Source organism: Poecilia formosa, unplaced genomic scaffold (assembly GCF_000485575.1).
Source record: "Poecilia formosa unplaced genomic scaffold, Poecilia_formosa-5.1.2 Scaffold56, whole genome shotgun sequence".
Classification (NCBI taxonomy): domain Eukaryota; kingdom Metazoa; phylum Chordata; class Actinopteri; order Cyprinodontiformes; family Poeciliidae; genus Poecilia; species Poecilia formosa.
The window spans coordinates 52,122-71,895 of record NW_006799995.1 but is presented as its reverse complement, the minus strand read 5'-3'; the positions used below and the strand labels follow the sequence as shown (position 1 = coordinate 71,895).

General features: G+C 39.6%; 2 protein-coding genes across 34 annotated transcripts in view; both read right to left on the bottom strand.

The window, feature by feature from the left end:
- The window catches only part of kif1b (kinesin family member 1B), a 56,036-nt gene extending 55,413 nt beyond the window's left edge, over nt 1–623 (bottom strand). For 11 of the 32 annotated variants that reach the window (XM_016672117.1, XM_016672116.1, XM_016672118.1 and 8 more), the window contains exon 1: nt 298–609. The gene's annotated coding sequence lies outside the window, so the exon portion shown is untranslated. Of the gene's footprint in view, nt 1–297 lie in introns of all 32 variants that reach the window. The other 21 variants (XM_016672122.1, XM_016672132.1, XM_016672130.1 and 18 more) reach the window with 4 other exon arrangements.
- A 1,726-nt stretch (nt 624–2,349) lies between these two features.
- On the bottom strand, nt 2,350–19,213 carry ube4b (ubiquitination factor E4B, UFD2 homolog (S. cerevisiae)). Of its 2 annotated transcripts, XM_016672110.1 has the most exons (29): nt 18,873–19,213; nt 17,175–17,394; nt 15,635–15,770; nt 15,336–15,423; nt 15,039–15,183; nt 14,684–14,909; nt 14,022–14,492; nt 13,057–13,176; nt 12,062–12,203; nt 11,674–11,774; nt 11,439–11,553; nt 9,596–9,679; nt 9,247–9,303; nt 8,722–8,838; nt 8,377–8,475; nt 8,168–8,281; nt 7,787–7,985; nt 7,470–7,608; nt 7,296–7,395; nt 6,946–7,073; nt 6,692–6,790; nt 6,302–6,537; nt 5,485–5,611; nt 5,219–5,363; nt 4,891–5,025; nt 4,528–4,719; nt 4,175–4,349; nt 2,784–2,930; nt 2,350–2,632 (listed from the first exon to the last, which is right to left on the bottom strand). In XM_016672110.1, the coding sequence occupies exons 1-29, from the start codon at nt 18,894–18,896 to the stop codon at nt 2,568–2,570; spliced, it is 4,146 nt and encodes a 1,381-aa protein (XP_016527596.1). In that variant the 5' UTR covers nt 18,897–19,213; the 3' UTR covers nt 2,350–2,567. The 2 variants fall into 2 exon arrangements, with proteins under 2 accessions (XP_016527596.1, XP_007553354.1); XM_007553292.2 differs by lacking the exons at nt 13,057–13,176; nt 14,022–14,492 and having other exon boundaries at nt 18,873–19,210.
- Nucleotides 19,214–19,774: the final 561 nt, after the last annotated feature.

Genomic DNA, 19,774 nt, shown 5'->3' with positions numbered 1-19,774 from the left:
CTGCTAAGACATGCCGAAAGGTTTCTGGTTGGGGTTTCTATCAACATTAAGCGCTAGCAGCTAACCAACTGTGCATAAACGTAACCCCTTTGAACTATCAACATCATTTACTTTGCTTATTTCCTAAAAAATAAAAGTAAGCGTACATTCCGTGACATAAATATGTAACCGACACGCAGCTCTATGACTAATGTTGGCACCAACAGACAGCTGCTCGCCAGCAGAAATTAATCTGACATAACAACCATTAAGGTTATACATATAATGCATGTTCCCAGTCCGATCGTTCATACTCACGTTTGACGACTCTATCCAAGGCGGCACCACCGGACAGTGGGGAGAAATAACGTTAGCTTGCGGCGTCAGGATGTGTTGTTGGTGTTTTTTAATCAGAATCTGCACACACGTAAACTGCTACCATGCCCTCTTCCGTGGAAAACACCCATTATAGCGGTATCCTCCGCCGTATGGATATGTAAAGTACAAAATGTGAACAAGGTGACTCGGTGAAATAGCTTGTTTTTTTTTTCCCCGTAGCGACAGAAAAAAAGCGGCCACCCGTCTGCGCCCGAGCGAAAATGGAAATCGATGGATCGCCTTGATTTACCGAAGAGATTACGTCAACTCCCCTTCAGCGTGCTGACTGACAGGCCAACGGACCAATCAGCGCAGAGAAGTGGATGACTAAGACATCAAGGAGCCAATGAAATCGGAAATCTGCGGTGTGGGTGGAGCCTCTCTCTCTCCATTTTTCTACCGTGACGCCACACTGCAGGATTTCTACCCCACCTCTCCCAGCGCCGCTGTCACTGTGTCGCTAGGGTCACCGCAAACCAGCGCCGCCTAGCGAGGATTTGAATGAACCTTTTTTAATGATAAAGGATGCGTCCTGCAAAACTATTTTTAACAATTAAGGAAACAAAAATGGCGGTTTATGGTGCAGTCCCTTTGTATGTTTTTATGTAATATCTGAATTTCTACAACAGAATAGCACCAGCGGTACAAAGGTTTTTGAATTCATTTTTTTTAAATATTTAAAAAAAAAATCAGCTGAATTTGTTTTACAAAATAAACAGTTTTTTTTCTTTGCAACAGGTAATTTTGTTCTTGAATCTTAAAATAGAGGGAAAATATTTATTTTCCTTAGTATTTATAAACAGTTTTACTGAGTACATGTAACTGGCAACGCATGTATATTTCATTCAGTATGAATGAAATACACGTTTGTTTTCTGAAGCTTATTTTAAGCATCGGAAAAAAGAACATAATGTAGCTTAGTGTAGCGTATTTATATTTGATGGAAAGTTCTGTGCTCAGACATGCTCATGGTAAATGTATCTAATTTCAAACTACACCAAAAACACCTTTGCTATTATTGAACCCCTGCCTTTAATTTGTCTGGTTTAATGTGTGAAGGTGGATGATTTAACAGAATCAGGTGCTCGTTACGGAGGGCAGATTCTGACGTAATTGACAACAAACAGAAATAAATGTTAGAACCTGTCCTCCTTACATCAGCTCTTCAAGTAAATTAAAAACCATTAATGTTCAGGAAAGCATTTCCAAAATTTGTACTACATTGTCAGGACTTGTATAATGTTTGTGCACACACACAAAAAAAAAATGCCTGCAAATACTTGTACAAGTTTCAAAAATGCTCGTAGATATACAGGAATTATATAGGAGGCATGTTTATCACAGACTTGCATGGAGCTTTCCTGTTAAATGAAATACTTTGAGCATTTAAAGAGCTGAAATGGCTGTTGCATGAAATTTAGAGTAACATAAAATAATTGCCCATACATAAATAGCTTCGTTTCTGGTAGTTTTTTTTGTTGTTTTTTTTTCATATTTGTCTCTTCCCTCGCTGCCCAACCTCTTCTATAACACAGATACTTGACCTTGAGGTGACAATGAGGCTTTTATCTTCAGATCCAGAATACATACAAGTAAATCAGATTAATGAAGTCAGCATCAAAATATAACTAAACAGTTTTTTCTTCTGAAGTTCCTGCTTATTACGTTCTAAGACTGAAATAACATTTCCTTTGAAGATTAAATTACATTAGCCTACATCCTTTATGGTTCCACTTGTCATCCATAAGCACAAACATGAGCTGAAGAACACAAACAAGTTTACAAATATTCACACTGCTTGGCTCTGCTCTCACTCGAGATTTTTTATAAAGCCAAGATATTAAAAAAACAAAACAAAACAAAAAAAAAAACAGAGCAACTACTGTAAAGATGACTGATGAGCTTTTGCAAACGGATTTCTGCTAAATTGTAATACATAAACCAGCAAAACTGTTAATTATCACTTGATATAATTCACACAAACTCAAGAGACAAACTTAAAAGTTTTAACTTTATTATGTTTTGTTTTTAGAACCATGATAATGGTTTGAGACAAAAAGGGTAAATGCAAATAAAAATCCAATCAGGTATCCTTTTTCCCCCCCTCCACTCAAAATGTTGTTCTCATTGGTAGTAGTGACATTAAATTCAGATGATTTGGAAAGATCCCTTCAAATCAGTAACACAGCCTGACACTAACGAAGGGTTTGTTAGAAAGGCCGAGAGCCCTGTTTCTCCCTCATCCAGGTGTGGATCCTCTCCTTCAGCTCAGGCACTGCAGGAGTAAAAAAACAAAAAAAACAAACATAAAAACAAACACTTCAAGTCAACAAATTTGAAAAAGCCTAAAAGTTGTTTCTTCCAACATTCGAGAACGCTTTTACTATTCTTGGTCGTCCAACAAAGACCCATCATGATGATGTTACCTGACTCCAGCATGCTCTCTGTGAGGGGCTGCCTGTTGAAGGGATCAGTGGGGGAGTTCAGCAGGTGGCGCAAGATGATGGATCTGTCCATAATGTTCCCAGAGGGCAGCATCACCGGGTCAGTCATCAGAGTGTCCATCAGAGGGTCTAAGGTAGTGTACAAGTAAGACAAGATTAGGAGAAAAATATAGTAAACTTTTTTGAATTACACTTTTTATTTATTTTTTTTAATTCTGAAATGCAACAGGAAATTTATAATTTTTAAATTCTAAAGTTTAGAGCCTTTTAGTTTGTTTCCACCACCCAGCCTTCAAATTTGTTCACCAGTTCAAACTGTGCATGAGTTTAGAACGAGGCAGGTCGTCTAGTTTTAACCAAACACCAAAAAATATGGTATTTAAATATAAAAACAATGAATGCTGAGTGCAAATTACCCCCCAAAAAATCCATCCTAAACAGCTGAACAGGTGCCTTAATATGAATATTAGTTCACCTAAGAAAACAAATGAACCAAATACCCAATAAAAACTTATGAGTGCCCCCTATATATTGAAATGTCACAGAGTTGTTCATGTGAATCCTGCAGGTTACAAAAATAAAAAATAAAAAAACCTGCCGTGCGATATCGTAACGACAGACAGCTGTTACGCCCGTGTCCTGGACGACACACTCCCATCAACTGTGGTGGGCTGGCAGGCATATCTGGGAATCAAAGCTGGTATGCAGACCGCATTCTCTTTGTGGATTATATTAAGTCTGTGGTTACAGGATAGCTTTGCTCTAAGCTGTCTATATGATCCGTATGAGCTGCCATAACCTGCTGCAAATGTCTGGAATTCAATGAAGACCTTCTCTGTCTACACTGACCTGGGGGTCACGCCGAAGCGGCTGTTTCCCCTGAGGGCAAAGGTTAATTTACACACTGAATATGGATCGCAGAGTTCTTACTCTGCATTTACATATTACGATGTATTGCTTAGGAACAACTCGGATTTGACATTGGAAAAAAATAATAATAATAAAAATTGTGCTTCATTTACTTGATGTCTTGAAACATCTAGGATTCATCCTTCCAGTTGATTCTATAGTAATTTCTTATAAAGTTTGCAACCGTCTTGTTTATATCCTTAAATATTTTAAAAAATCCTAAGAAGATTATACTTATAAAACTTGATTTGTGGTTCTTTGGGTGGAGTCAGTTTAGAAGTAGGGATTTATAACTTGAGATATATAATCCACGTTATATTCTCTGTCCAGACTTTATTCTTTATTGAAAGGAAATAATTGTAGAATATGTGCAAAATGCAGAAGACTGAGAATAAAGTACTGATTTTGCTTTGTAACAGTTACTAAACACCCAAATATTAGCTTTGCTGATTGGAGAAACGGACCTTTGAACTCATCAGGTGCGTCACTGTAGTCCATCTCTGACTGGGAGTTCTTGGCGACTATTTCTTCCACCTTCTCGGATAGCAGCTTAAATTTCTCAATGGCAATAGAAGACTTAATACCAGCCTTTCTCATCTTGGAAATAACCTCCTCAAAAAGCTCCCGGCTGTATGATCGCTGCAAAGAAAACAAAGATCCACAACAGTTTGTTAATGATATTGTGGAAGAGGAAAAGCTATCGCGGGGCCACGACTTTGCCAGGTATAAGAGTAAACATTTTCAATAGAAATATTTCCAAATAAAACACTATGAATTTAGTCTCTGAATCAAAATCTTTGATGTGGTCGGCGCCAACCTGGTCATCTGCAATCGCTTTAGCAAAGCGGGCGCAATCCAGTTGAAGGTAGATGTCTGTCAGCTGGTCTAAGAGCTTTTTGGGCTCAAAGCCGTATTTCTCTGGGTTCTCCACCTTCAGGTCCCGGCACTTGGGCCCACAGAGCTGCTGAAGGTTAAAGTTCAGCATAGCAGCTAAACGAGGTCCGAGCTCCTGTGCGAAGAAAAGAGGACGGGCTCAGAAATATTGTCTGGTTTGAAATCACCGAGTCAGGCTCATAATTTCAACTTTATTGCAAACAATTAGTTCCTTTTTATGGAAACAGGTTCACTTAATGCATGGAGTGAATCTTGTAGGACGTGCAGAGGAGGCAGCAACACTCACAGGCCTGAGGAAAGGCTTCTGAACCTGCTTGGTTAGGATGTGGAACATTTCAACCGTTTCTGTAGCCAGCGCCAGATAAGAGCGAGACACTCGCTCATCCTGAGTCAGCTGGGACTGGCGGCTCTGCTGCTGCTCCTGGAAGTTTGAAGAAGAAGAAAGAAAAAAACTGGTCGAATAAACTGTGCCTTAGCATATCTGGTGCCATGTTTTGAAATTCAGAATAAACATGTACGAAAAAAAATCCATCAATATTACTGCAACATAGCAGGGAGCTCTTGATTAAAAAAAATGATTAAAAAAAAAAATAATAATAAAATGGAGTACAGACTCTGGGCAGCTGATCCCACTGCTCTTTATTCTTCATCTCTTCCTGAACTTCATGGATGCGCTTCAGGGACTCAAGGCTCTCGTCTAACAAGAAGGTGGTGTCGTTAATCAGCATGTTGATGTAGCGCACAAACTGCTTGCCAGAGCTGGGGGAGAGGAGACGAGATACAAGCGCAAATCAGGTCGGAAACACCCAAAATGTCTCAGAATTGAGCATCAACTGTTTATTTTTAGTCACGTGTCAATTTTTGCAATCGACAAACTCACTTGAACTCCTCCATGAAGGTGCCATGGTGGGCAATGTTCTGCCAGAGACTCTTGAAGATGGTACTGATATGGTACCGTATAGTGAACTTATCGTAGAACTCGCTGGTAGCACCAGTGTGCTCAACATCTAAAGAGAAAAATGCAACGATTTAGTGAAATACTAAAGAGGAACATCTACATTTGTACAAAACCTGGATTTAAGTTTCTTTTTTTTCTTTTTTTTTTCTTTTGAAAGTACACACGATTCAGTTGACTAAATATTGTGACGCAGCTTTGTTTTTAACATTCGAGCTCACAAATTAGGAATAAATTATGCACAACGGAGAAGTTCAAAAGAGAAATAAAGTAGAATTTTGTCATTAGAATGGAAAAAGAAAACTCATTCAGTTTTAGAAGTGGTTGTTTAGGGTTGTCGACCTGCTGGAAAGTCAAAAAGAGTTGACAAGTACATTAAGCAGAAAATGTAGAGTCCAGTTAAGCAGCAAAACCATTTGTAAAAATGATCACCTATGTTACAAACAAAAACATTTAGTAACTGTTCTAAGCGAGAAGGTTGATTAAAATATTTTCAAAGCTGATATATTGACTAATGAAGAGAAATATGAATAGATTAAAATCTATAGATACAGAATCCACAGGTCAGAAATGAACTCCATCCATCTTCATGATAACCTAAAAGCGTATGCTGCCACCATTGTAAACAGATACAGATATTGCACAAGTAGGATTAGTCGCCATACTAAATATAGGAGCACACAAACGGGGAAACTCTTCAGTCAAAAGCAGACAGTTTCAATGTACAGAGGATCAGACCCACCAGTGTAAAACTTCATGAGAGCAGGGACCAGGTGTTTGATGGACAACGGGTGGTTCTCCATCATTTCAGAGAATCTCTGAGTGCGAGGCTGTACAGCAGGGTTGGTGACAAACAGCACTTCCACCAACTTGGCTATAAGGTAGGGGTTCCTGATGTAGTGCTGACTGCAGATGAACACGACCAAGAAGGTGACAACGTCCTGGACACACGGCTCATACAGAACCTGGGGAGAGTACCTGCAAGGAATAAAGGGGCAGTAAAGAAGGGAATTCTCTAAAGTACTACGTGCTGAAAAATGCTAATTATTCACACAGGTGCAATAAAACTTTGCAATGGAAATAAAATGATTTCATCCAGTTTTATTACGTCTTAAACATGTGAAGGACTTACTGCACGACAAAAAGCAGAAACTCTGCCACGTCTTCAACGTAAAACTCTGGCAGAGCAGCAAAGCTTTTGGGAATCTCAGGGTTCAAAGGAAGGGTAATGCTGAAAAAAGGAGAACATTTTGTGGCGTAAAGTTTATTTTTGAAGAATGGCAGTAGAGACAGGAAAAAAAAAAAAAAAAGATGAAAACAGTTGTTCTTTTTCTGTTAGCATCATGCCAAACAGTAGCATGGTCAGTCGGTGGTATGCCGACTCACTTGGGGTAGGCTGGGTCCACCATGCGAAGTATGAGCTGAATGACTGTGCTGTAAAACTGCAGACATCTGCGCAGCAGGTTCTCGTCCAGAAGGCCCACGTCAGCGCACGCTTTGGCTCGCACCAGTTTCTGACAGGACAGTCAGACATGATAAGCATCATGTCTCAGGAAATACGTTCCCTTGCATAATCACTTATTTGTCAGCTTTTCAGCACACAGAACAAGTACGAGTGTCCAAACGGAGTCAATTCTGACGGCAGACAATCCTGGCGTGTCTGTGCCTTTAAGCCGGTCCCGAGGATTGGATCAATATATAGCAGACAGACGGTAAGAGAATCTACCAGGACTGACCTTGAGCTGGGTTTTACATCGTTTCAGCATTTCTCTGTGCCGACTAGCCAGGGGAGAGTCTTTCCATTGGCTCTCACTGTTTTTCAGCTCCTCTACAGTCCTAAAAATGTGAAACGAGGTTATAAATAACTCGCTGGATGAATAAGTTATAATCATTCGGCGTGTACGAACTACCTGTTGAGTTCACGGATGGCGCGCAATCTGCGGATGTAGCGCCGACAGCATGGCAGGATGGACAAGTGATGAGTGTGAAGTGTCAAGAAAAAACACTCGGTGGGGAACTTGGGCTCTGAGAACTTTGAGGGATCCTCATCTGATGATGTTCACACAGACGAGAAAAAAAACAACCCATTATACTTATTTACATTCTTTTTCAGCCAAAGGAATTATCTCTGCATCCTAAATAAAGAACAGAAGGTTGTATTTATTTTATTTACTTTGGGGTTTGACAATCCACGCTAAAAGTATTTTTTTCCTTTTTCTCTACTTACGCAGCTCAGCCATCCAGCTCTTTAGCTCCTCCATGGTGGCTTTAAGACGAGTCTCTTCCAGGCTGACGACAAGGCGACACCGCGGATGGAAAATGTAGTATGGGTCCACTGTCTCCAGTTTTATCTTCATGCTCAGCTGCTGCAGCACCCACAAGAAGTTGAGCATGAAGCCATCTGTCGACACCAGCTTGTCATCGGTCTGAGAGAAAGAAAATGGCAAATGTCGCTCAAAAAAACCTTGTCAAAACCTGAGTTTTACCGAGAGGCATGTTACGGGTGCAAACTTTATCTTTGCAGTTTATTTTTCTTTTGACACAAATCAGAAACTCAAATATCATGCTCAAGCTGCTGTTGTATGAATAAAGGATGCGCGCTGCGTACCTGCATCTGAGCTTTCTTCACATTGTAGTTGACTAGAGCTGCCATGTAGTTGAGAGCTAACTCGCGCGTTTCTCCGTTCAGCAGAATATTATGGAGAACTTTGAAAAGGTCACCCTGATGAAGGAAATAAATTATTATGATAAGAGATTAAGATAAGTAAAAGTAAAAAAATAAATTAATTAATTAAACAAAAACATGTGAAGGCTCACCCTTGCCGACTCCAGATAGTGCTGCAACGACTGGCTGACAACTCGGGTGTTCTCCATGGTGATGGCTGGGCCAGAGAAATACTTGTCCCCTACTTTGGTCTAAACAAGGGAACAAGCAATTTTTGTTCAAAGTCCCAAATGTTTTGGGAAATGATGGCAAATAAAAAATAAAAAATAATAATAATAATTATATATATTGCAAGTGTCCGAGCCTCAGTGCATGGAACATAAATACTTAAATATTTATTCTGTATTCGCGGGGAGGATATCGAGTACAGTGATAAAGCGATTATTACACTTTTGATATATTGTAGTGAAATTAGACAAGTTGAATGTGCAACTTACATCATCCTCTGCAAATACTGAAAGGCTAAAGAACGCCCCAAGGTAGGATAATCTCTGAAGTTCTCTGCCACAACCAGGGCTCAGAGGTTTGGGACACCACAGAGGAAGTGATGTTGCCTACACAGAAGAAGAGGTGTGACAGATTTACATGTTACACTAAATAATAAACAACAAACTCTGGGCTTTTTTCCAACCAAGAGTTTTCTGGGTATTACTATAATAGTAGTAGTACTAATTCCCTTTAGAGTATTTAATTGTGCATTGTGAGTTAATAAATAAAAAATTTATAAAATTAAAAACCAAGAATTAAAAATTAAATTGATTTGCATTTTTCATTTATATCATTCATTTAAAAAAATAACTCGATAACTTCAGTCATAGAAAAAAAAGTATCAAGGGAGGGTTTCAAATTACTTCTACATATTTAATTGCAATAGAAAAAACATTTGTCGTTATTAAATTAAATGCACACAAACAAACAAAAAAATCTATCTTATAGCTCTGAAAAATCATACTTATACTCACCAAGTTGCACACGGGATGAGTCTTTCCAAACTTAATTTCACAAAGCTCAGCTAATGCCTGTAAAAAAAATAAACAATCTTTGACTTCTTAAAACTTAAAAAGAAATATTAAACAACTTTAGCATTAAGTATTAGTCATCCGGCAGTAAACATCAACATTTCAGCAGAACAAGGCGAAGGCCGTGAAAGGACATTTCATTATTTCATCTAGATGACATAAAATGATATGTCAAGTAGAAAAGCTGTCACTCAGGCTTTTTTGTGTGGCTTCTTCTCTCTTTGCTGCCAATTGTTCTTTCAAAGCCTTTGACATTTCTCCCTTTCCGCTCTGCAGGCTTCTGTCTTCTTACCATGAGGGGGAATTTAAAGTTGTCGCTGTCAAAGGAACATTCTTTCACTGCCAGAGCGAGCCCATGGAGAATGGGAATGAAGATCTGGAAGACATGTTTGGAAATGCCGGTGTTAAATGGCACCGCAACTTTTAGGACGTTGAGATTTGCATTTCTGTTGTCGGCTTCAGAGACGTTCAGAAGATTCTCTCATTATTTACATTTATAAACATAAAGTAAAACTATGAAACGGAATGAAATCATTCTGCATTGTTAATTAAAATGTAAAACACAAAATATGGTATTGTGGTGAGCCGACTTTCCTCTCGGCTTGCATCATTGCAGACTTGAAGCTTATTTGTAATTTTGATAAGAGTTTGTAAAAATAAATAATTTACTGTTCGAGATCAGGAAAACATCTAACGGTGATATTAATGCTGAATACTGCTACGAAAATATTAATCATGAATAACCTACATTTTTCTATCTCTCTGATATATGACGACCATTGTCATTCAATATTTCATCTTTAATGTGATTTATGCTTTCTTAGTAGTTTATTAGTGGAAGACATAATCCATGAAGACATAATCACTAGTTTTTTGTGTAATAATGATGTAATTCCAGTAGATGATTTATCTTTAAGTCTTTATTTTTCAACATGTTTCAGGGATCACTGTAGCCGAGTTTCTACTATGCAAAAGCGAAGGAGTTACTCCCAGAACTTTGTATTTTACACTGCCAGATTTTCCAGAACCAGGCTGGTTAGTTAAAATACAGTTTCTACTTTAAAAATATTATGACACTTTGGAGGTGAAATAGAGCCCCTTTAAGCTATACAGCAGGAATACTTGTTATTGCTTGCAAGCGCAACTTTCAAACTCTAGAAGAAGGCTGAGAAGAGTCAACACACACAGCAGCCGAAGAGTCCAGACTGCGATTAAAACACAGTGGAATCACACCGATACAGCATTAATCTCAGACTCTTCTATCAGCGTTACAGCTTAGCAACTAAAGTCACTCAACACTTTACAGAGATATTTCACTGTATCAGATTATATGTGATCTGCTCTGATCCTGGAGTCTCGTTCAGCTGCTTGGTGTCTGGGAGACGGTAGAAACAAAAAGGAGGGACCTCCAGATGCAAAAATAAAAAGCTGTCATTTTCAGAAATACAGTGGAACCTCCGAATACAAACACACCTGAATATTTTATTCGTAATGCAGTTTACGCATCTATTTTGGGTAGCATAAATCTCTGCAGTTATAAAGTAATCAAATTTCTACAAACATCTCAAAGTGCAGGAACATGCAGATGTCAATGTGCTTTCATGTTGACTGCAACCCAGGAGAAAATAATGCAACTTCTACACCAGCACAAATTGCATTATTGCCTTCCGCACTGACCAGTTAGTATGGAAAGCCACTGTTGCCAAAGTTTTCATACATTTTGGGCCCGGAGCAGAATCTTCTTGGATAGAAAGCAAAAGCACACCATGATGTCTTTCCTTCAACAACAATGAATTGTTTGTGTTTTTTTTTTGTCCTTTCAAAAATCATAAAAAAGTTTATATGTTATGATTCATGCTTTGAAGACTCCCAGCAAAGGAGCAATATCGGAAAAATTGAAAATGACTATGATTTTGACTGCCGGGCATGTTTTACTGTAGCGTTGGGTATCAATTATTTAAGTTTCAGTGGGGAACAGCGTCTCAAAAAATATGTTTTAGATGTAAACTGCATATTGGAACCGGTTACATTTGTATTCAGAGGTTACACGGTAAAACTATAACTCGTGATTCTGCCAGAATGTCTGAAATAAAATGGCAATCTGGTCACTGAACACAGAAGGCCGTGCTCCCCACCTGTTTGAACACTTCCTCTTCCTGGTGGGTGATGCGCACCAGCTCCTGAATAAAGCCATATGGAAGGTTCCGACACAGCATGTAAGGTACCAGCAGAGACTGTTGGAGGGGGCTCCTACACGCAGTTAGAGGAGACAAAAGATAATTAACCTTCTCCGGATGCAAGGAGAAAGAGCAGTTGCTATGGAGACAAAATAAATAGCTGAAATGGAAAAAAGGGAATGGCTTCACTCACCGAGGCTGAGTCAGAGCCCCCTGCAGGACAAGGGCAACATGGGAGATACACTGAGAGCGAATGTTACTGAGAAGCTGGCTGACATTTGGTTGGCTGCACATCTGGAAAAATAAACAAGATAAATTATTTCCCTGGTTTTGAAATGGGAACGAGAAGATGGATTTCACAGAATCAGATCAAGAAAATACATTTTTAAATAATGTTCTTTTGAACAAGACTGGAGCTTATCAGAAATAAGACTTTAGCGTCAGTCGTTATGTCACACTTATTCAGGAAAAAGATCCAAAAATGAACAATGTTTTAATGCATCCTCTTAAGTCAGTTTTCTTACTCGTCTGGAGATAAAGACACAAGTACAAGGAATCTCCTCTTGCAGACAGTCGCCTACCTTGGGAGCTTTCCTCTCCTCCATGCCAACGCTGTCAAAACGCTCAATGAGGTAGTTCAGCATCTCTGTCTCTTTGCATGCTTCAATGGTGAAACGGTCGCTGGCTGAATCGCATGACATCCCCCCTCCACAGGCACCCAGACTACAAACAGACACATGAAACACAGAGAGAGGATTGTTGGAGAACAGAAGAAAACCCTGCTGTGTTCCGGAGAAGGTCCATCACATCAAACCATCACGTCAACAAACGCAAAACTCTGAAGGATCCTGCGAGGAAACAAGCTTATTAAATAGCATCGCAAGTCTCACCAGGGCTTCCAAAGGGGGACAAAAAGGGCTTAGAGGAGTTCAAATTATTAAATTGCTTGCAGCAAATCCTTGCAGGCAAAACTCACCTTTATCCGAGTCTCATGTCATTTCATTTCATTTAGGCATTTATTAAAACAATGTAGAGATAAAAGCTCAAACTGCTGTTAGTGGTCAGCTGCAACACGGTACGAGTGGCTTCAAAGCCTATTATGTATTATATGAAACTTGGTTATAAACATGCAACGCGTCAATAAATCACCACTGCTCTCAAATGTAATGCATGATAATACCCTAAAACAACACAGCTTTGTCAGGTTATAATGTGTAAAACCTAAGAACAAAATGTTAGCAGTTCAGGGATGCTAACTGTTACTGACAAACTATTTAAATCTACTAGCCAAGGCTGCAACAAAGTAAAACGGCACAATAAGCCACAAAAAATGTCAAAATCAGATTTTCCATCTAATCCCACCTGAGATGTTCTTTAATACTTACCACTTACATAAAAAGAAACATTTAATGAACCATCTAACAGCTGGACGACCATCAGCTTCTGTGTTCTGAATCGTATATTTGCACAACCCTAGTGGTAAACCTGCCGGAGCCACTGGATGGACCATGCAGTGAGCACATCCCTGTGCAAGCGTGCACACACACGCGTCAACACACACCGAGCACTGGTGTACCTGGACCCAAACTGAACCTGTGCAAAATCCTCCTCCTCCACCACCTCCTCCTCCTCAGACTCTTCATCACTGCTGTCTTGAGACATGTCAGAAAGGGCAAAAAACAGGAACGACAAGGGGCTGACAGGACGAGAAAAGGGAAGAGGTGAGAGAAAGAATGTATGGACAGGAAGAGACAAAAAAAAAAAACTAATGTGGAACATGGATACATGGAGGAAAGTAGGACAAAGAAAACGGTACAGCTCTGCAAGCCCTACTATGGATGTGTACTTGTAATGTTTTGAAATATTTAAGCTTTTCAAAGTGCAGCTTTAACACAATAAGACAGCCACCCCCAGAAGCTGTCTTATTGTCCCACTATAGTGAGACAAGGACACTTTAGCTAGATCCCACTTAAAAACTTTAGACACATTTAGAAATGGATTCATCAGATCCAATTCCAAGAGTCGGATAGTCGGATAATTTATATGCAAAACGGTCAGGAAGCCTTACTGCATTAAACTCCTGTCTGATTTTATGTCTGCCTCGCTCTAAACAAGCTGTTTGTGCAGCCTATATTTAAAAATAATTCCATTAAAATTAAAAATGGAATATGTGTGTAATGACAATGGTCCCAACATTTTCAGCATAACATTTGCTTGTTGGACCCAGTAACTTTTATTACCTAGCTCTTTGCCATTAGTGACCAATAAATCTCTAAGTTGTTCACTGATTTATAGAGCAGCAGTAAAAATCTTCAGCTAAAACGATCAGTGATTTGTCTGAGTGAAAAGTAACAAAGCAGGCTGAGAAGAGAGAAAAGAAAGTCGGCCCAACTTATAGATCAACACATCCTATGCCTAACATAAAACTGTGGGATTTGCAAAACAAAATGTTGTGTGTGTGTGTGTGTGTGTGTGTGTGTTTTTTTATGTGTTTATTGACTAGATCACGCCAAACACACATACAAATGACAGATGAGATACCTAGATGATGGGATCCTGGCAGCAAAGGCAGCCTGTCGAGAACTCAGTCTGGGAGAAGGAGGCACCACAGGAAGGGTTGGGGAAGGGGGATGGCTGCCTGAGCTGGGCGAGCTCAAATGAAGGGACTGGGGGCTTAAAGGCGTTGCCGGAACCGGGGTGTTTGGAGGAACAGAGGGCGCAGCTGGGCTGGGAGAAAGACCAGGGAAACTATATCCTCTGTAAACTGGGCTCAGGGGGGAAGAGGCCACCCAGGGAGTGGTGACAGAGTATGGTCGATATCTCTGAGAGATGGGCATGGGGGTAGATGACGGATTGAGGGAGTGCCTGGTACCGGCGGTGGCAGGTGGGCTGGGGGGAACTACAAACTGTGGCGTAGAGGGTGGAGCAGGTGCAGCGGGGGTAGAGAGAGACGGGCAAGTCCTCTCTGCTGCATTCAACGCCATTGGATGAGGACTATTCCACCCATACAAACTGTGGATAGCATTGATAACAAGATCATCATTGGCAAAAAGGCTCTGTTGACAATCAAACCAGGGCAGAAAAAAAATGACAAGAAAATCCACAGAGGAACTTCATGGAAAAAAAAAAAGAATCAACAATCTAGTTGGGTTTCTAGAATATACACAGTTCATGTGCAAAAAACCGTGAATCTGGGTATTTACCTGGAGAGAGAGCTGGCTCCAAAAGACCCAGCACTGGGCCCCATCGGGCTGCCGCCTTGGCTAGAGGGCTGCACCAGCGTCAGCCGGTGGTCGGAGGATTTCGCTGCCGCAATGGGCTGAGAGGTGGCGGTCAAGCTGGCGAACGGGTTGTGGACATTTGACTGGGATGACATCATTAAGACTTCCATCAGGATCTGGCTGATGAGGTCTTTGAAGTCAGAGTACACTGCAAGATTCACAAAAAGTGCAGCAAACAGCTTATTAAAGGCAGAAATAACAAGTAGCTGTTTTTAATTTACAATAAAGTAACTGCAGTTGTAATGGGAACACACAGACAGACGGGTCAGAAAAATACCATCTTTAGGGTTCTGGTGAAAATCTGCAGCTAGCGAAGGGAGAAAGATGACATCTCTGTCCTGCTCCTTCCACGATACGCGGAGGATCTTACAAATCAAGTGCAGAGCCTGATCTTCAGAGACATCAGAGTTTGCAGAAGTTTCCTGAAAAAGCAGAGGAAAGCTTTTTCACTGACTAGAATCGCTCCGGTTGATCATGCTTCCAGGAATCAAAGTAACCAAAAGTGAAACAAAGAAAAGTAAACAACCGTGTTTAATGAAGGTCTAGACAATAATGTTACGTTAAAGCCCTTTACCTTTTCAGTCAAGTTTCTCTTCTCCCTGCGATCGCTGTCCTCCACCTCCATGTTCTCAATCCCTGAGTCCACATCCACCTGGGACATGCTGAAGAAGAGAAAAGGCCAAATGCGTTAAAACTCAGCAGGCTTCTGAATGTCATACTAACATTTTGAGCCAGTTAGTTTATCCCAACATTCCCATTTCTTTTCCAGATGATTAATAAAACATTTTTACAGCTATTTCTTATATCAACAAACAGTATCTTACAGGAATACTGTAGAGAAGGTCAATAAAAAAAAAATAAAAAAAACTTTACCTCTTTTCACAGGAGGCAGGGTCAATGTCCATGCTCTGCGATCGAGACAAACTCTGAGACTGTGTCTCGAGGCTGTTGGAGGGGGAGCTGGAGAGGGAGCTTACACCTTCGCTGCTCTGACTACCATATGCCACCCCTGCAGGAACATTAGTCAGAAAAAGCCCAAAATTATTAATATATCTGCCATATTTCATTTTAAAAATCAGAATTCAACCAATGAGTTTACTTCTGACAGAAAATGAGGTCGGCATCTCTCAAAAGGTAATAAACAATGTAAAAGAAGCGCTAGTTTTGACAGCTGTAATTCAGCTTCATTTATATTTTATCAAGAAAAAAGCAAAAGGGTGTCAAAAATTATTATCAACCAAAAAAAAAAATATATCTTTGTTGGCAATGAATTCCTTTTTATAATTGCAGGTTTCCAGTGGTATTTTGACAATTTAGCCTTTGGTGTTGAACTCCACGTCTTTGAGGTCAGAATGCCTCATTGCCGTTTCCCTAATCCTCAGCTCTCCCCACAGACTCTTTATCAGACTGAGGTAAGGCGCCCTTTGGCTGGGCCAACATGAAATTTACATTTTTTCAATCAAAACAAAAACATAAACAACATTTTACAGATTCCTTTACATGATTCTTCCAGGGGTATGAATAATTTGGGGCCTAACTGTAAATTTAAACATCTGAGGCACAACAAAATGTGTGTCAGTAGCCTGAACTTTTTTTTTAAAGCTATACGCCTAAGAAGCGAAGAAAGACGGAGAAAGACAGGAGGATTGTGTCCTTGATCGGTTGGAGAAGACTAAAAGTGTAAGTGTATAAAAAGCAAAGTAGCTGCCAGAGTTAACCAACTCTGAAACCACAAGCATGTTTACTACTTTGCTTTTAAGATTTGCTCTGTGTGCAACAAGATTATAGGTCAGAATGACCCGAAATAAATTTAATGGTTGCTAGGAGGCTGGAATTATATTGAACATATTTATTGAATCATTTAAGCTACATCCCTTGGAAGCTTATCCAATAGCAAAGTAGAAAAGTAAAAATGAAATGTGTATTAAGCGGTATTAATGGCTCCTTTAAGCAAGTTTAGGTAGCAGAAAGCACAACCAATGTCTACCAAGAAAATGCCAGGAAACGTATGTGTCCATATGCGCAATAGTAGTGCAGAACATGGAGAAAAGCCTAAATTTCCCCTCTGCCCTGCCCTGTCTGCCCTTTATGTCTCATAAAAAGTGATCACAGCAAGCCCATTGTTATTCTATTTTCTCATTTTTATCCCTCAAATTTATAAAGGCTGCAAGAATTAAGACTCCTTACAGAAATTTTGCTCAGACAACAAATTTTTATCCTGTGTGGCTTACAGAAAATATACCGCCCAGGCTTATTACAGACAAGTACAGGGGTTGAGCAAAAGTTCACAAAATATGGTGCTACACATATAACTGTAAGATGATAATGTTTAACCCAAAACACTTCTGGCAGTTAAAGTCATCAGAATAAAATGCCTGAGCGCAGCCATAACCAATAAACTTTGATTACTCACCAGAGGTGCCCATAGGGGACGTGGCAGGGGTACCACTGTGGACATTGAGACCCAATGATTGAGAGGCAGCTGGTGGTACAGGTTGGGGTGAGACACCTGAGGGGCCAGGGAGGGGTCCAGGTGGAGTCTCTCTCTGTGGGGACGTGAGAGGGGTACTTAGGGGGGTGCTGGGTTGTGATGTCTGTCCTCCTGCCAGCCGTGCCAGCCGCCTTCTGCGAATCTGTAATTAAAAAATAAAAAGATAAAATTCAGAGAAAGTGAAGCAGATATACACAGATATCCAGCCAGCTGAAATATTTTCAGGCAGTTTCTGATTACTTACACAGTATTACTGCCTATTCATGATTACTATAAGGTATGCTATGTGAAGTTGAAGAGATAAGGTTTTATTTTTATCAAGTGGTTGTAAAGGGAGTAATAAGATAGGCGAAATGCCCAAGGTTGTGGGGCAATTGAGCAATGCCCTTGCCATTTGGCCCGTAAGTAATGACAACAATCAAGTTTTTATCTTCAAACCTCTTGACAGTGGGTACTATAAGGTAATGGTTAGGCAATGAGGAAATTCAGGATGAAGAAAACCTAAAGTGCTGCAGGATTCCTTAACCAAACCATTTCAGCAGACATTTGCACTTAACATGCACCAATTCCTACAGAAGATGTAAAAGTGACAATTCAGTAGTTTTTATTTTATTTAGTATTAATCTTGTTTTAATCTTACTGGAAGGTGTAATAACACCAAACATTCCAATTGTTTTAATTTTATCAAATGTACCTAAACTTAAGAAATTATCAGATGAAATGATAGGAAACCTATATTTCTCAGACAACCCACTGTGTAAACTGCGGCTGGTTGTGTTGGACTGGAATGGAACTATTACTATATTTTAAGGTATTTACAATAAATGTAACTCTGTATAATTTTTTAAGCCTAAAAATTGTTAAAATGCGCAACATTTTAAACAGAGTCAGAACTTGGAGCTCAGAGGATGACAGTATATTTTCTGTACAGTAAACTGAGGTTGGAAAAAGCAGTGTATGTTTTGTCTGAGGTCTAAGGGGAGCAGCCCCGTCAACTCTACTATGGTGGTCCACTGTTTTTGTTTGTTTGCCCCTTTCTGCTGAGTCGTTTCGCAAACACTGTTAGCAAGTCAATGCTAATAGCAGTAAGAAATTTTACCGTTGGAAGACGTGAAATAACACAAACTTAAAACTAAAAAAGTATCCATGCTACAAGTGAAAATGACCAGTTGTATAAATAAGTCTTTCGCTGAGTTTATTAAAAAATGAATAAATAAAAATGTTTAAAAAAAACACCGTTAAGCACAGCTTGAGAGCTACCATTAACCAGTTAGCACTGTGCTCCTGCTAAATGACACGGCACAGGCAGTTACACGACTCTCCACTGATTTCTTCTACATAAAACTTCAATTATGAATTTACGTTATTTAAAAAAAATTAGGAGCAGAGTTGTTCAACTCGGGTTTAACTGTCTTTCTAATAAAAGAACTGTAGAATCAACTGAGCGAGTGATTCCTTCCTTTGACGTTAAGCTAACATCTCTGTTACCTTTTGTAGCAACCAGGCTCGCTCTACAACTCCTAAAAGCTTGCGAGATGAAATGTTAAGACTGAAAATAACATCAATGTAGTGAAGCTTCGCTCCATATATATTCAGTGCATTCATCCATTGTCACCTTACCTCGTCTGCGCTCAACTCCTCCATCCTGGCAGCTAAGCCAGCTAGCTATTTCACTTTCAGTTGCTTCGGAGTGCCAGCCAGAGCCAGCTAGCTAGCTAGCTTCGATTAGAACTGAATATGCATAGTTTAACACGTTCAACGAATAGGTGTCAATCTTGATTGTCGCCAAAGTAAAAACTAGGACACCGATATATGGTAGATGGCGAGATGCAGATCTTGTAAAGCGTCTCTCGATTGGTAGATTTTCTACCGAGAATCAAACAAAAAGAAAAGTAGCTAGCTATTATATACGTCAAAATACAACAGCGGCCATTTTGGCTCTACTCCAAGTCACGTGACCTCAGAGAGCTCAGGAAGAGTGTTGCGTCACTGCGTCGAAAATATTGTTTGGGCAGAGGCGAACTGGAGGAGCAATCTAGTACTTTAATGTATTTTAATCTAGTAATCTACTGATTATTTGTGTATTTAGGTGTGCATTCTTAGTTATGGCAGAATCGGTCCTCTATAAACATTAAGTCTGCACCACCGTTTTCTTTTCTTTTTTTAATTTTTTTTTACGTAGATTTCGCCTTGAGTTATGAACAATAGCAAGACACTTTTTTATAGAACTCTAGCTTTCGCGCAGATTTTCAAATTAAACCTTTTTACCCAAGATTTTTACACGAGAGAGGACTTGGGCAACTGAAAAAAATAATTTTGGCTTAATCTCTAAGATTAAAGTGATCTCTTTGTTCCTCCAAAAGTTGCCTTTTTTATTTAAATTTAATCAAAAATGCTTTATTAATCCCAAGGGAAAGCTAAGTAATTCAATTCAAATTAATTTGAAATCAGGATGATTAAAGTCAGAATTCTAACTTTTTTCAACAGCCCTATTTTGAGCAACCACAAACCTTAACATATTT

Excerpts from the sequence above, each read along its gene's own strand:
- ube4b (XM_016672110.1), bottom strand. The coding sequence starts at position 18,896 with ATGGAGGAGTTGAGCGCAGACGAG. Across the intron at positions 12,204-13,056 it reads CAGGTTCAGTTTGGGTCCAG|TCTGGGTGCCTGTGGAGGGG; the intron begins GTACACCAGTGC and ends GTCTGTTTGTAG. Across the intron at positions 7,986-8,167 it reads TGAAGAAAGCTCAGATGCAG|ACCGATGACAAGCTGGTGTC; the intron begins GTACGCAGCGCG and ends TCTTTCTCTCAG.